At 47.2% G+C, this 15,978-nt stretch overlaps 1 protein-coding gene and 1 long non-coding RNA gene across 4 annotated transcripts in view; one reads left to right on the plus strand and one right to left on the minus strand.

Annotated features, from left to right (window-relative positions):
• The window catches only part of LOC310686050, a 317,292-nt gene that overhangs the window by 18,169 nt on the left and 283,145 nt on the right, over positions 1-15,978 (minus strand). The gene's annotated exons all lie outside the window — the stretch shown is intronic.
• Positions 1,424-15,978, plus strand: part of LOC310685753 (putative E3 ubiquitin-protein ligase HERC3) — a 55,875-nt gene continuing 41,320 nt past the window's right edge. The window contains exons 1-2 of one of the 3 annotated variants that reach the window (XM_083458621.1): positions 1,424-1,565; positions 14,215-14,480. In XM_083458621.1, coding sequence (XP_083314747.1) covers positions 1,537-1,565; positions 14,215-14,480 — 295 coding nt within the window. In that variant the 5' untranslated portion in view covers positions 1,424-1,536. Of the gene's footprint in view, positions 1,566-8,655; positions 8,814-14,214; positions 14,481-15,978 lie in introns of those variants that run through there. The other 2 variants (XM_083458623.1, XM_083458622.1) reach the window with 2 other exon arrangements.

The following is a 15,978-nucleotide window of genomic DNA, read 5'->3' on the forward strand; positions in this document are numbered from 1 at the left end:
TGCTTTACCTTTGCTTCAGATCCTAGTTGCTGGCAGGAGGGAATAATAATAATAATAATAATAATAATAATAATAATAATAATAATAATAATTTATTATTTGTACCCCGCCCATCTGGCTGGGTTTCCCCAGCCACTCTGGGCGGCTTCCACAGAAACCAAAAAACACTAAAATATCATACATTAAAAGCTTCCCTGAATAGGGCCGCCTTAAGATGTCTTCTGAATGTCAGGTAGTTGTCCATCACCTTGACATCCGATGGGAGGGCATTCCACAGGGCGGGCGCCACCACCGAAAAGGCCCTCTGCCTGGTTCCCTGTAGCTTCGCTTCTCGCAATGAGGGAACTGCCAGAAGGCCCTCGGCGCTGGACCTCAGCATCCGGGCAGAATGATGGGGGTGGAGACGCTCCTTCAGGTATACTGGGCCAAAGCCGTTTAGGGCTTTAAAGGTCAACACCAGCACTTTGAATTGTGCTCGGAAACGTACTGGGAGCCAATGTAGGTCTTTCAAGACCGGTGTTACGTGGTCTCGGCGGCCGCCCCCAGTCACCAGTCTAGGGAAGAGGGCATTTGGGCTCATCTTTTGCTTGCTGGTTTCCCTGAGACATCCGGTTGGCTACTGAGAGAGCAGGATGTGGGCCCTTGGTCTGGCTCAGCAGACTAGTCTTATGTGTACTTGGTGAAGACTGGAGTATAGTGGTACCTCGGGTTACATACGCTTCAGGTTACATATGCTTCAGGTTACAGACTCCACTAACCCAGAAATAGTGCTTCAGGTTAAGAACTTTGCTTCAGGATAAGAACAGAAATCGTGCTCCGGCGGCGCGGCAGCAGCCGGAGTCCCCATTACCTAAAGTGGTGCTTCAAGTTAAGAATAGTTTCAGGTTAAGAATGGACCTCCGGAACGAATTAAATACTTAACCTGAGGTACCACTGTACAGTGGTACCTTGGTTTACAACCGCTTTGGAATACAACCGTTTTGAATTACAACCACGTCAAACCCGGAAGTGCGTGTCCCCTTTTTGGATTACAACCCATTTTGGGGGGAGGCCCCATTGGCGAAAGTGCGCCTTGGGTTACAACCTGTTTTGGTTTACAACCGGACCTCTGGAACGGAGTATGGTTGTAAACCAAGGTACCATTGTATTGTGTCCAGTTCTGGACACTACTATCATCTCTAGCTAGCAGGACCAGTGGTCAAGGATGATGGTAACTACAGTCCAAAAACAGCTTGGAGACCCATGTTTGGGAAACCCTGATGTAGAGGACTGAGAATTAAATTCCAGATGTACCGTGAGGGCAACAGGTTAGCTACCCTGGCTGTAGACAGGCACAGCCCCGTGTTGCTGAGTCAAAGGCAGAGATCTATGAGGTCACCAAATCGGCAACAGCTGCTACAAGCCTTTGTGAACTCATTGGCTTAGCCTTCCTTTGCTTGCAAGCGGCAGAATGAAACACTGGCCTCTGTGAGGCTGGTGGCTTGGCTGGAATTCGGGGGAAACACCTGACTGAGAAGTCACCATGTCATCTTGAGCATGGTCAGTATGCATCGTCTTGTGTTCAGGTAGGGGGCAGCACAGGTTTTAAGAAAACAGAAGGGCAAGGTCATTTCATAGGTGATTTCTACGTCACCTGGTATTTCTCCAGCAAACAAACTGGTATGTTGGGGGAAAGGCATAGGGCACAGCTTGGGAACCTGTGACACTCCAGACATTAAATTTTTATTTATTTATTTATTCAACTTAAATGCCACCATTCATCAAAAGTTTGCCAGGTGCAGTACAACATTAAGAACACATTTTATGGAGCATAATAAAAATACCAGTAATAAACAGAATAATAAAATAATAATAGGGCTCCCCCACCCAGCTTTAACAGCCATATATTATTTACTGGCCAAAGGCCTGGGGTGAAGAGGGATGTTTTCACCTGCCGCCTGAAGAGATGTAATTATGGCATCAGGCATCCCTCTGGGGAGAGCATTCTGCAGACGGGGAGCCGCCAAAGAAATTGCCTTTGATGTGATGGACTCCAAAACCCATCAGTCCCAGCCAGGATGGCCAATAGGGAAAACTGGATTTGTAGTCCAGCAACATCTGGAAAACCACAGATTTTGCATCCTTGGTGAACAGCACAATGAAGGAATAACTTTGTGTGTGTCTACAAAGGATACATTTAGGGGTAGCAAAAGAAGTGGTCTCCACCCTCTATTCAAAATCTTACGTGGTTATATATGACCTGTATCGGAGACTAATGTACTGTTTCTACACACCATGTAGGTATCTTTTGTCAACAAGTCTGTAGTCCTATAATTGGGAACAAGCCCCATTGAACCTGGTAGGTGTTCCTTCCAAGTATCTATACCTAGTATTGGGCTGCAGGGATGCGGCTTTATAGAGACTCTGTACAATCATAGCCCTATTTAGCTGGGAGCAAGCCCCAATGAATTCAACAGGACTTCTGAGTAGACATGGTTAGGATCACACAGTTACCGTATTTTTCGCTCTATAACATGCACCAGACCATAACACGCACGTAGTTTTTAGAGGAAAACAAGAAAAAAATATTCTAAATGAAATAGTGGATATATGATTTTTGTGGTTCATGCTGTGGCCACAGACATGTGATCTGACAGTGAGTTTGGAGTAGCCCAATGCAAAAATCCTGAGGATCCATGTGGATCCATGCTTTGTAACCACGGAGGAGGGAAGGAAGGGGATCCATGGATCCTCTGCTCACAACTGCAGCAGATCCCCCCCCCCCCGCCACCCGCAGGCATTCGCTCCATAACACGCACAGACATTTCCCCTTACTTTCTAGGAGGAAAAAAGTGAGTGTTATGGTGCAAAAAATACGGTATTTAGAAAGGAGCACTACCGAACTCAGTCTTAGTGGGAGACACTTTGTTCAGCTTCTCTTCCATTCCATCGTCCTCCGGAAAACCTTCCCAAGGGTCCTCTAGTACAGCCCCTTGAAATGCAAGAATCACGGCTAAAGAATCCCTGACAGATGGCCATTTTCCCATCTCCACCGTATTAAGCAGTTGGTCCCTTACCTTTCTTGCCCTGATTTGGCCACAGTGATCCATGCGACGGTCACCTCCAGGCTTGATTATTGTAACTCACTCTATGCAGGGCTGCCCTTGAAGCTGACCCAGAAACTCCAGCGGGTGCAGAATGCTGCAGTGAGGCTCCTTATGGGGTTCTTGTTGCGGGATCACATTCACCCAATGCTTTACCAGCTGCACTGGCTCCCGGTGGAGTACAGGGTCAGGTTTAAGGTGCTGGTTTTGACCTTTAAGGCCCTATGCGGCCTAGGACCCTCGTACCTACAGGACCACCTCTCCTGGTACACCCTGCGGAGGACCTTAAGGTCCACAAATAACAACACTTTGGAGGTCCCGAGCCTCAAGGAGGTTAGATTGGTTTCAACTAGGGCCAGGGCCTTTTCAGCACTGGCCCCGACGTAGTGGAACGCTCTGTCACAAGAGACTAGGGCCTTGCAGGATTTGACATCTTTCCGCAGGGCCTACAAGACAGTTGTTCCGCCTGGCCTTTGGTTTGGACTCAGTCCGACCCTTATGTTTCCCTCCCCTTATGGCCTTGATTTGTCAGCTATTTTAAAATGAGGCTGCATTTTAAATTGCATTTTAACCTGTATTTTAAATTGGTTTTTTTTTCCCCCTCCCTCTCTTTTCCCCCTATTATGTTTTTACTGTGATTTTATTATTGGTGTTAGCCGCCCTGAGCCCGGCTCTGGCCGGGGAGGGAGGGGTATAAATAAATATTATTATTATTATCATCATCATCATCATCATCATCATCATCATCATCTAAGCTCTTGTTTGAAACCCACCACTGAAGGAGAACCCACCTCCTTCTGAGTCAAACTGCCTTTACTGTCAGAAAGTTGATGCTAATGTTTCGTCAGAATCTCTTTTGTTGGTTTAGTCCTAGCGTGTGTTCATTTTACAGTATGTGCTTTAGTTTTGGGGGTTTTTTTGCTTGCTTTCTGCATCTTATCATCAGACATGGTTTCAAGTACTGCCAGACTGTAGCTGTCGGCAACTAGGATGAGACTGAGGTTGCACCCTGAATGTTAACATGGGGATCTCTGATGTGTTCTGTTGGAATGTTTATCTTTCATGACAGCCTGTCCACATTATGTCAGGACATTATGAGCCTTTTCCTTTCCTCAGTATGCCGTGTCTGATTCAAAATGGAAAGGAAGTTATCTTGTGCATGCTTATGAGCACGAATTAAGTACTTAACCCGAGGTACCACTGTGCATCTCCTTCATGAAAGTTGTTCAATGGGACTGGTACCCTGCGCAATGGGGCATCCTGACTGGCAGAGCTTTCCCCATATGAATAAGAGATCTAGGTGCATAGAGTAGTAGAGACCCTTCACACGCTAGCCAAACATACTGATGGCAAGGATACATGACTGCTGAGATGGTCTTGCAATCCCTTAAATCTCCTGTTACAGTGGTACCTTGGGTTAAGAACTTAATTTGTTCTGGAGGCCTGTTCTTAACCCGAAACTGTTCTTAACCTGAAGCACCACTTTAGCTAATGGGGCCTCCTGCTGCTGCCGCGCTGCCGGAGCACGATTTCTGTTCTCATCCTAAAGCAAAGTTCTTAACCCGAGGTACTATTTCTGGGTTAGCGGAGTCTGTAACCTGAAGCGTATGCAACCTGAGGTACCACTGTACTTCTGTTGCGAACAGTCACGACGCTCCGTTTGCCTGCATCTAGCTTTAAGCGAATTGCTTTTCGCATCGCCTGCCACACACACACACACACACACGGAAGTGCCAACTGAGGAAAACGCTTTTTACATCTGGCAGAGTGGACTCTATCGTCCACCAAAAGCTTATGCCATAATAAATCTGCTGGTCTTCAAGGTGCCAGGAGGCTCTTTGAAGTTTTTGCTATCAGAGCTTAAATGATTATAGGTCTATTTACAGGTTAAGATCGCTTCCTTCTCCTAGTCTGTTGCAATGCAACTGGCCTATAGGAGATAAAGCTGATGGGGGAGTGGGGGCGGGGGGAGAGACTTTATAGGCCATTAAAACCTTCCCTCCATAATCCCTGTTCCTGTAAGAACTGCCTCTTTGCAAGCAAATTGAAAAGCCTGCGACTCTTTTCTTCTTAAATGGTTTTTGGAACGGCTTAATCTCTGCCTTCACTAATACATTCTGCCTGGTGCAAAACAAATGAACACTATATTACACTATAGGAGAATCAATGCATAGGAAATCTTCTGTGCGTTTCAGGTGCAAACTACACTACAGCTGTTGCTATTTACCAGAGACAAGCCCTCTTTTCTGGATCCCGTCCCAGAAAAATCACTGGCCCCATTTTTGCTTTTTTGTTCGGGTGAGCTTGTTTCAAAGAAGCATTCAAGATCCACCTTTCTGGAAAGGTTAGACAGGCAGGGGGGCACAGTCTTTGTATCGTACCGTACAGCACTTTCAGCACCTCCTTCAGTTCCCTGACTCGGAAGCAGGAAGAACTCTGGAGCAATGGGATTTGCTGAACAAGTGAATAGTTACCAAATCATTACAAGTTAAGTAGCACGGAATCAAAATGGCTAGGCACGCAAACGCCACACGGCCTGTGGCTTAGCAAAAGTACACTCCACGGTTCAATTAAAAGTTGATTTAACAGTGTAATCCTGTGCATATCTACTCAGATGTTCAATGGGGCTTAGTCCCAGGAACATGTGGGTACAGGATTGCTGCCTTTAAGTTCAATAAAAGCGAGAAATAAGAAAATTTCACGAAAGAACACAGTAATTTCTAGCTAATCCAAGCTCAGATGCAATAACTAAAAGCTCCTCCAGGTTAATTGACTATGCATCCTGATTTGTTTGCAGAAAAGGTGTTTTTCTAATCCTTTACAGCCCAGGTCTCATACCCGCTATCACAGGGGTCAGCAAACTTTTTCAGCAGGGGGCTGATCCGCTGTCCCTCAGACCTTGTGGGGGGCCAGACTATATTTTGGAAAATAAAAATGAACAAATTCCTATGCCCCACAAATAACCCAGAGATGCGTTTTAAATAAAAGCACACATTCTACTCATGTAAAAACACACTGATTCATGGACTGCCCGCGGGCCGGATTTAGAAGGCGATTGGGCTGGATCCGGCCCCTGGGCCTTAGTTTGCCTACCCATGCGCTATCACTTCAGCTTGGAGATGGATCTCTCCAAGCCCTACCTAGAGATGCCAATGATATTTCTGCATGCAAAGCTCTGACCTTTCCCTAAGAAATGGACTTTGTACCATGCATTTAAAGCAAGTTTAAAAATAAGTGCAGCCATGTATTCAAGCCCTTCCTTGAGCCAGTGAGTCATGCCTGGCGTTCCCCTCCAATTAACTCAAGAGCGCTTGCCTCCAGCTCTTCCCCTGCGCCTGAAGGGCTCTCTTCTGATTCATTTGTTTGTTGTCAAGCTGAACCCCCGGCCTCAAAACGACATTGCACATCTGCCACATTATTGTACATCAGAACGATAAGTGCATTTTGCAATCCTTTTGTGTCGTGCAGCCCAAACCTGTAACTTTTGTCCTCAGAATTAAATTCTACTGGGTTAAGCATATGCACAGGATTACAGCTTTCTAGCAGGCTTCTATGCATGTTTACCAAAAGTATGCCCCACTTTGTTCAATGGGGCTTTACTTCCTAGTAAACATACTTAGGATGTCAGCCTAAACACTCCAGGTCTTTATATTTTCCTTCAAATGCAAAGCTAAAAATTTCATCCATGCTTCTATCCAGAATACCCAGCAACCGAAGGGCCCTGCAAGAAATCATTAGCAGAGGAATCCTATACATGCCTACTCAGAAGTAACTACCAGAGAAGTGGGCATAGGTTTGCTACCCAAGGATCCAGTGCATCATTTCTGAGTGTTGCTAATGCAATATAAAAATGCAAGAGCCATTTAAGAACAGACTGTTCCTTCTAATCAATGCATCTCTCTTATGCAGTTAACAAGCACAGCGAATTCAAAATATAGGTTGTTGGTTTTTTAAAGCATCCCTTGCCAAAATATTTAGCTGGAATATGGCCTGGGGATAGATTTCAAACTCACCTGGAAATTAATTCTCATCAGAAGTTACTCTTTGTGGCACGGCTTATACAGTATAGCAAAGTAACTTGCAGGAATATAAAGGTGTTCATTGTCTACTTCAATTTATCAACCTCCTTGGAGTTTATATGCAATCAGGCTCCCTGCTGCCTGTCTCTGTCAGAAGTATTGTTAGAGGGCTGGGCTGTGGATCACCTGCCCTTGTTCCAAAAATGATTTTTAACTTTACTTCCAGGGCTGGTTCACATACTGTGCTGGCCATTCACTTATCCTCTTAATTTGCTCTGGGACCAACATATGCAGCTATACATATGCAGTGTCGTGCTGAGTGTGCTGGACTAGGACCTGGCAGAATCAGGTTCAAATCCCCACTCATCCCTGAAGCTCACTTGAGCCTATCAGACTCTCAGCTTAACCTACTCCACTATACATGACTAAACCATTTCTCACCTCCTCACTCCTTGCCTTCTCCTGTAAGACCTATTACAGTCGTTAAGAGTCGTCAACAGGCTCTCCCAGCTATCTGCCTATCTCCCATTCCCACCACCCTTCTGAGTAACACCCCTCCCCACCTTCTCACTATATAGAAGGATCTGGCAACTTCTGTTTCAGTGTATCTGAAGAAGTGTGCATGCACACGAAAGCTCATACCAAGAACTAACTTAGTTGGTCTTTAAGGTGCTACTGGAAGGAATTTTTTTATTTTGACTATGGCAGACCAACACGGCTACCTATCTACTACTACTCCACAGGGTTATTGTTAGGATAAAATTGGGGAGGGTGGGGAGAGCCACATTGAGCTTCTGGGAGGAAAAGTGTGCTATAAATCTAAGAACCATTAACAAAATTAGCATATGCAAATTTGTGCCACAGGCCCCTGAGTCTTTTGAGTGTTTAGCAGAGCCTCTGTACGCTGAATAGTTATGATTCGTCTCTGAGAGAACTGCCCTCTGACCTGTCAAATATTTCCATCTAAATATAAAATCTGCACACTTTTAAGTAACCTCCTGCTGCCTAGTTTAGCTTGGTGCCAGTGTGGTGTAGTGGTTAAGAGTGTCGGACTAGGACGTGGGAGACCTGGGTTCGAATCCCCTACTTGGCCACGCAGCTCACTGAGTGACCCTGGGCTGGCCTCTCAGCCTAGCCTATCTTACAGGGGTGTTGTGGGGAATTAAATGAGGGGGAGAACAAACCAAAAAAGTGGGATATAAATGCAAACAAATATCTCAGTTGGTTAGAACATGGTGCTGATAACACCAAGGTTGCCGGTTTGATCCCCATATGATACAGTTGGATTGGATGATCCTCAGGGTCCCTTCCAACTCTACAATTCTATGGTTCTGTGAAATAAATATACAGTGCAGTTGCACCAGCACAATATGGACTTCACATTTTCCTCCAGCGCCTCTAGGGTTAACTGTCAGGCCGCCTCTCCCCCCCCCCCAAACTAGAACTCTGGGCCCAACCTACCCCTCCTTCCCCATGTCAGCCTCTGGTGGAAGCAGCGATTGGTTCAGCCGGAGAGCCTCCGCGGCTTCCCATTGGGTGCGGCTCAACACGTCAACCACGTAAAGGCGGGGCTCGCGCTTGGCTCTCTCTGCTGGAGGAAGGAAGCAAAACTTCGTTGTTATTGTAGCGCGCAGCAGGAAGCAGAGTACAGAGGTGCCGCCTCCGTCTCCGCACCTGGGACTCCCGGGGCGCAGCAGCAGCCAAGAGCCGGTGAGCGTTCCAAAGGCGTTGCTTTGCGTTCCCCGGGCGCTGCGTGCGATCCTGTTGTGCTGTCGCCTCCTTTTTTTGCAGGCTTTTTTATAGAAGGGTGGCGGGGGGTAGCTCCCTTTCGCTCAGCTTGGATAGCGGAGGCTTTGCAAGCTTCCCGATCCCTCTGCGTCGTGCAATTCACGCTCTCCCATCAGATCAATGGGATCTTTTGCCTCCTGGGTCTAAACGGGGGTGATAGGATTGCATTTGGCGGGCGACGCATAGAGAGACCCACAGCAGCCTCCTAGCAAACCCAACTCCTTTCCGATTCCTGTTAATAATGGCCTCGCTGCCGCCTTTCTCTTTTTCTCCAGACGGGGCGGGTGGAACGAAGAATAATTTTATTTAGCACTCCACAACCCTGGAGTGACAGAGCCTGACTTTGAGCCAATACGTACACTTAACCTGAAGGGGTCAGTCGTATTAAGAAGAGTCCACCCCACCCCTCTACTGGATCAGGCGAAAGGCCCACCTCGTCCAACATCCGTCCAGGTAGCAGTAAGACGCCCATAAAGCACGGCACGGGCGCAGCCTGTGGGTCTTGCTGCCGAGTTAGGCGTGCCTAGGCTTGGGTTGGTTTGAAGACTGGAAGATGAGGATAACCCCCCCCCTGTATTGTCACACGGGACCCCCAATAATCTCCCTTTCTGCGCTTGATCCTACCATGCAATGGGGCAAAGAAAGATTGCTGGCTGCGTATTGCGCATCCATGCAATATTCTTCCCCCTTTCCAGCAAGACATTATATTCTACGCGGCCACTGGCATCGATGGATGGGAGGCAGCTACGAGATCTAATAACAGTAGCCGGGGGAAACCCGGAAAATCCTGCGCAAGCCATATACTGTCTCCTTGCATCTCGGCTGCTGCTGCGCAGGGGAACTTCCCGCTGGATTATGCCCGCAGGTTGGCCGTAGAAAGAGCTCTTGGGAAAGCAGTTATTACCCTCGGACTTTTAATTTTATTTTTTTAAAAATGGCTTCTTAAATTATTTGCTGGCCTTTAAATAATTTTATTTTGAAAGGTTGCTAAAGATCCCCTCTGCCTGTGACGTGTTGTGTGTGTGTGTGTATCGAGGGGTGGGTGGGAATGACAGTCAAACCGCTATTTCAGTAACGCTTGCACCGCGATGCAAGTCATTGCAAACACCGGGCGTATGTGCAGTTGCGTGCATTGGAAAGCACAAATCCTAGAAACCCGGACAGCAGGAACCGGGGCTTTCCACGTCACCCGGGGCAGATATTTGGAGGCTAGTTTCCGGGGGACTTTGCGCGCGCTGCGAATGGAGGTGATGACGGTGGTAACAATCGTGGACCCGCGCCTGTTTCCCGGTTACCCTCCGCGCAGTAGGACCGAGGAGGTGTGCTCGCTTGTTCCCTCCCACCAGCCGATTTCCAGTAGCTCCGGATGAGCTCATTCCAGTGCCTCTTTGAAGCATGCAAAAGAGAATACAGTAAAGCACTTTTGCAAATCGTCTCCCCCAGGCTCAAAACCTTTAAAAAAAAAAGAGGAGGCATTTCCGGGGGGTGGGAGATGTTCAGACGTGGTGGGCGCGGCGTATTTTTGTCGGGGTTGCATGGGGAAGAAGCCACGATGGCGATTGCTTGAAACCCCAATCCTGAACGTCTCGAATGCAAAAGGGGAGAAGGAAGGGTGGCGTCGCTTTTTCTGTTTGCTTTTCGTGATGGGTCGGCTGCCTTTGAGGGATCCTGCAGTCGGGGGAGAGGCACCAGGCGACCGGCTGGCTGAAATATAAGCAGGGAGAGACACGTGCCCGCGTGCGCACGTGCCCCTTCCCTGGGCTTGCAAAGCTAGCTGGGGTGTGTGTGTGGCTGGCTGCGCGTGCCCGCGCGTGTTGGCTGTACGTGCTTCTGCTGGCGTCTCCGTGCATAGACAGGCATCCTCTGACCCCTCTTCACCCCCCCCTCCCATGCCTCTTTCTTTAGCAGAGGCTAGTTTATGGGATGCATTTGAGCAGGCTGTCAGCAGAAAAGTGGAGCTCTCCAAATCTTCAAGAGTTTGGCAAATCTCAACGTATTTGTGGCATTACTGTTTGCATATAGATGCCCTGTCAGCTTCAGCTGGCAGATACACACAGAGATTTATTAGAAATAGCTGAGAGGCAGGGATAGGAGTTTCCTGAGAACTCGTTCATTGAGCATTCATCCCAGGGAGATTTATAGATTGCCTGCTTAGGGGCAATATTTATTTATTGGGCAATATTTATAAGGGGCAATATTTATTTATTGGTTGAGATTGTTTTTCAATAAATACATAGAACTGGGGGAAAAACATGTCTGAGTTCCTGAGTTATTGAATATTTGGGGGCGAGTTGGGGTTATTGGTTTGTTTGTTTTTGTTCCTGTTTTTTATCATGTATTTGGTGGTTTTACATTGTATTTTTATGTTGTGAACCACTCTGAGATTTGCAGTTGAAGGGTGGTGTACAAATTTATAATAACAGGTATCCAAGGCTGCAAAAGGCTAAATAAGTATTTCACTTGCACCTAGTGATGTATTTATTTTTTTACATCCCTGCAATTACCAAGCATTGGTTCATCAATATGATTCTCCTTAAAGTGTTAGGTATGGCAGCTAGTTTCGCCTGAGCACAGGCTGACCTTTCAAGGAAATCACTTGCTTCCAAGTAATCCACACTCTTTTCACTCTGGGGCTTGCAGCTCTAGGGCTAGGTAGCTCATGGCCTGTTTTGGCCTAGGGGTTGCCAGTTGCCGACTTCGCTGCTAGTGTTTGGATACTGAATTAATACTGCAAGGAAATGACTCGTATCTTAAGGACATCTCAGTATTTGCTTTGCTTTTTAAGGAAATAACTTGCTGAGAGCCTACGGTTGTGCTGCCCATAGAACAGAGGTTCAGGGATGTTGCTGTTGGCACAAGAGGAACCTCAGTACAGTGACCTGGCCCCACTAGAGTCCTGAAACAAAAGTGAATGCTTCTTCTGTTTCAGCATCTGCTTAGGGAAGGAGCTGTTACATGATGTAGGGCAGTCTCCTTCAACCTAGTGCTCTCCTGATGTTTGGGACTACAACTCCCATTAGCCCCAGCCCAAAGCATAGGAAGGCCACCAGGTTGCTGAAGGCTGATGTAGGAGGAGTATAGTGCAGATTGGGTGCAAAACCATGGTTTAGCTCTACACAAGTCATCTATGGACCTGGTAAAGGGACCCCTGACCATTAGGTCCAGTCGTGACTGACTCTGGGGTTGCGGTACTCATCTCGCTTTATTGGCCGAGGGAGCCGGCGTACAGCTTCCAGGTCATGTGGCCAGCATGACTAAGCCGCTTCTGGCGAACCAAAGCAGCGCACAGAAACGCCATTTACCTTCCCGCCAGAGCGGTACCTATTATCTACTTGCACTTTGACGTGCTTTTGAACTGCTAGGTTGGCAGGAGCAGGGACCGAGCAACGGGAGCTCACCCCGTCATGGGGATTCAAACCGCCGACCTTCTGATCGGCAAGTCCTAGGTTCTGTGGTTTAACCCACAGCGCCACCCGCGTCCCTATGTACCTGCCTGTGTACTCCCTCCTTTATTGTGGCTGCAAGGAAGAAATCAGAAGAACCTGCCTACGTTTGCAACTAACCACAGTTTGTTTGGTCCCAATGGGATAAACTGTGGTTGATCTTAGCTAACAAACATACACATCGTGGTTCCTGATTTTGGCTTTTTGGAATCAAAGCAATCCATAGTTCCCTAGTCTGGACAAAACAACAAACTGGTGTGGGAGCCAGGAAGTCATGAAAAAGGCTTGTAGCACCACCTGGTGCCTCGCTGACCTCAGTGACCTGCATGTCCATGCCTTGCAGTGTATGAAGTGCATAGCCTTATATGGAGCTATGTTCCCCCCCTGGGCAGTATAACCTTATTTGGCGATGGGTGGGTTTAAGCCATGACCGGATGTAGGTAATGTGAGACATTGGCAAACGGCCATGCAAGAGGAGAGAACAAAGGATAATAAAAGTTACTGGAGAGGAGAGAAGAAGTTCGAAAGGAGCTGCCCTCCATCTATGAAAATATTGCTAGCTCTCTGTGTCTTTATTTTACGCTAAACTGCGCCATTTGTGACGGCTGGCTCCGACAAACTGGCTATTTGAAAATGGAGGCAGGTGCTTCTGGTCTCCACACTGCAGAAGTGCAATGGGGTTCTCATGAGCCCGAACCTTGTTCACTTAGTATGGCAAGCCGTACTCTTTCCAGATCAGCTCAGAGTGTCCAGCCCTACTTAACTTGCCCTATGCAGGCTGTCGCTGCCCATGTCACAGCCTCTACTTATACCACAGCAGCTGTCGTTGCATAGCTTGCCCTGCCTTCCTCTTCTTCCCCTGTTAAATAACTATGTTACCAGTGGCCATTACTTCCCCATCAGCAAATAAATCGCTAGACAGCATTCTGCATGGGAGCCAGCCCTGAATGCATAAGACTGGAATCTGGATGCTGACAGTGTCTCCCACCCCACCTGTTCCAGGTTCCTTGGCTATACCATGGCGGACAGCTTCCCATGGAATAGCCCAGTTGGTCTGGGGTGATGTGCAGTTGTTATGAGAGCATCTGCCTTAAGTTCAGATGCTGACCTGCGGTGAAACGTGAACACTGACGAGGACATGAAGTGCTTTCCATGTAGAGAGAGTTGTGGAAGGAACAAGCCGTCAGTTTACATAACGAAGGGACTGTCAACAGAAACAAATTTGTTCTGGCATTAATGTCCCAGCGAACAAGAGCGTTGAAGTTTTATTTGCTGCTGTGGCTACTCTGCCAGCTGGCAAGCTGCATTCAGAGAACACTCGCCACCGAACATGGTGGTATTTGTGTGTGTTGTGTTTTTGACTTCTGGAAAGGGGGGGGGGGGTTGTATTAGCAACACGTGATCCATTACACCAAGTTCTGAAGTGCAGCGTGGAGGATTATATTATTATTATTATTATTATTATTATTATTATTATTATTGCACTTGGTTTTCATGTGTATTGCTTCCATGGTGCCCTTTGGGTTGCTAATTTGGTTTTCGATTGTGGATTATTAAAAATTATTTGATTTTTAATTGGTGTTTTAAGATACGTTGTATACTGCCCAGAGGCCCGCTCCCCTATCCCAAATATTAGCAGTATATAGTAAATTGCTTAAATAAATGTAATTGAAACTGTTAGAAAAATAGTTTGCCGTTGGGCATCTTTCAGGAAAGTTATTCCAAGGAATGGAAGCTGCAGAAAAGAACTACTGCTCCTTTGTTTGCATGATGGGACAGGAAATGGCTCCTTTTGCCAGCATCACTTCCTGTGGTCCTGTTTGCCTGGTCTGTAGATGATTCCTGATTTATGGATTGGTTTCCCCTCTTCTCCTCCCTCAGGAAAAAAACCAAGATACATGACTTGCTAAAAGAAGAGAAGATGTTATGTTGGGGATATTGGTCTTTGGGACACCCTGGGGAAGGTAACGTGCTGCAAGCGATAATCACCGAGCCCCGGAGCAGCGGGTTCATTCACGAGAAGAGCGTCAAGGAAGTGGCTTGTGGCGAGAACCATTCTATCTTCCTGCTGGAGGATGGCGAAGTGTATACATGTGGCTTGAACAGGAAAGGGCAACTCGGCCACGAGAGGGAAGGAAGCAAGCCAGGTAAGGTTGTGTCACCGCACCTGCAGCCAGGTGCTTGTTCACATTTAATGAAATAGCTCTGCTGGTAGCTGGTTCTGGGGTTTAGGTTTGGCTTGTCTATGCTACTCCTTACATTTTATTATTAATTGTACCCCATCGTGGGAGGTTTATACTGAAGGGTGACCTAGAAATTATATTGAAATAGGAGTACAGTCTGGCAATGACGCCAGCCTGGAGTGTATAGGGCAGGGCCACAGTCCATTCTGGGTAACCTCCTGGGGGCCACATGCTGGTGCTGAGCAGTAGGGATGGGTGATAATACCGACATATCATCCGAAACCAGTTTGAAGTCCATATCGTGATCATCGGTTTTCACTATTTTTGACCTAGCAATATATTGCGAATCATGGTGTGTGTGTGTGTGCTATGCATAAATCACAGCATGGGGGAAAACGTGATGTCACCCAATGCCTCTTCATAGCTCCATCCTTATTTCAGACGTCATAGAAGCATGGAATCAAAAGAGTTGGAAGGGACCATGAGGGGTATCTAGTCCAACCCCCTTGCAATGCAGGAATATTTTGCCCAATGTAGGGCTCAAACCTACAACTCTTGAGATTGAGTCTCATGCTCTACTGACTGAGCTATCCCAGGATATATCAGTATATTTGTGATGTTTTCCTGGTGATACATCGTGATGCTGAAAACCAAATATTGCCCAGCCCTGCTGTTCGCCTCTACATAGTTCCATCTTTATTTCTGACATCGTCATATATTGATATATCACAATGTTTAGCTGGTGATGTATCACAGTGTTGAAAACCAAATAATGCCCAGCCCTGCTGAGCAGGCAAAAGTGGGCTAGAGCAAGAATCATAAATGTCACCCTCGTGTAGTAGGCTAGTTTCTCCTCCCTCTCTGTCCTGCGTCCGAACAAGCAGGAGGCACTGTCATAGTTCAAGGGCACTTTCCCACCGTGGATCAGGGCCTGTGAAGGGAGAGGTTTCTGAAGGCCAGGTAGACAGGCCCCAGAGGCTTTCCTGACAGTGTTCCATTAGTTCTTGCGGCTGATGCTGGGAGTTTCCATTTCAGCCACCGCCTCCTGTTTGGCTCACATTTCATTCTGGCTGATCCCAAAGTAACCTTTGACGGGAGATAGTAGGCTAGTGTGTCAGGAGAGTGTCGTGTTCAGGTGATGCTGCCTGTCCCTTTACTCTAGAACGAAGAGATGCATATGAGTTTAGTTTGGTCCATACTGCTGCCCAGATGCTTACTAGAAGGCTAGCAGTCCCGTACCCCCCCCCCCCCCGTCTGTGGCCATGTCTGAACTATATATTTTTCAAGTGGAATCATACCACTTTAAACAGTCAGGCTTCATCCAAAGAATCCAGGCAACTTCAGTTTAAGGCAGCTGAGAGCTTCATAGAGCTACAGTTTTCAGAGTTCCCTGGCAATAGGAACTGGTGGATAAACCACTCTGACCACCCTTAACTGGAGGGCCACAGCTTACAGATTCCTG

Source organism: Podarcis liolepis, assembly GCF_965112155.1.
Source record: "Podarcis liolepis genome assembly, chromosome: 9".
Lineage (NCBI taxonomy): Eukaryota > Metazoa > Chordata > Lepidosauria > Squamata > Lacertidae > Podarcis > Podarcis liolepis.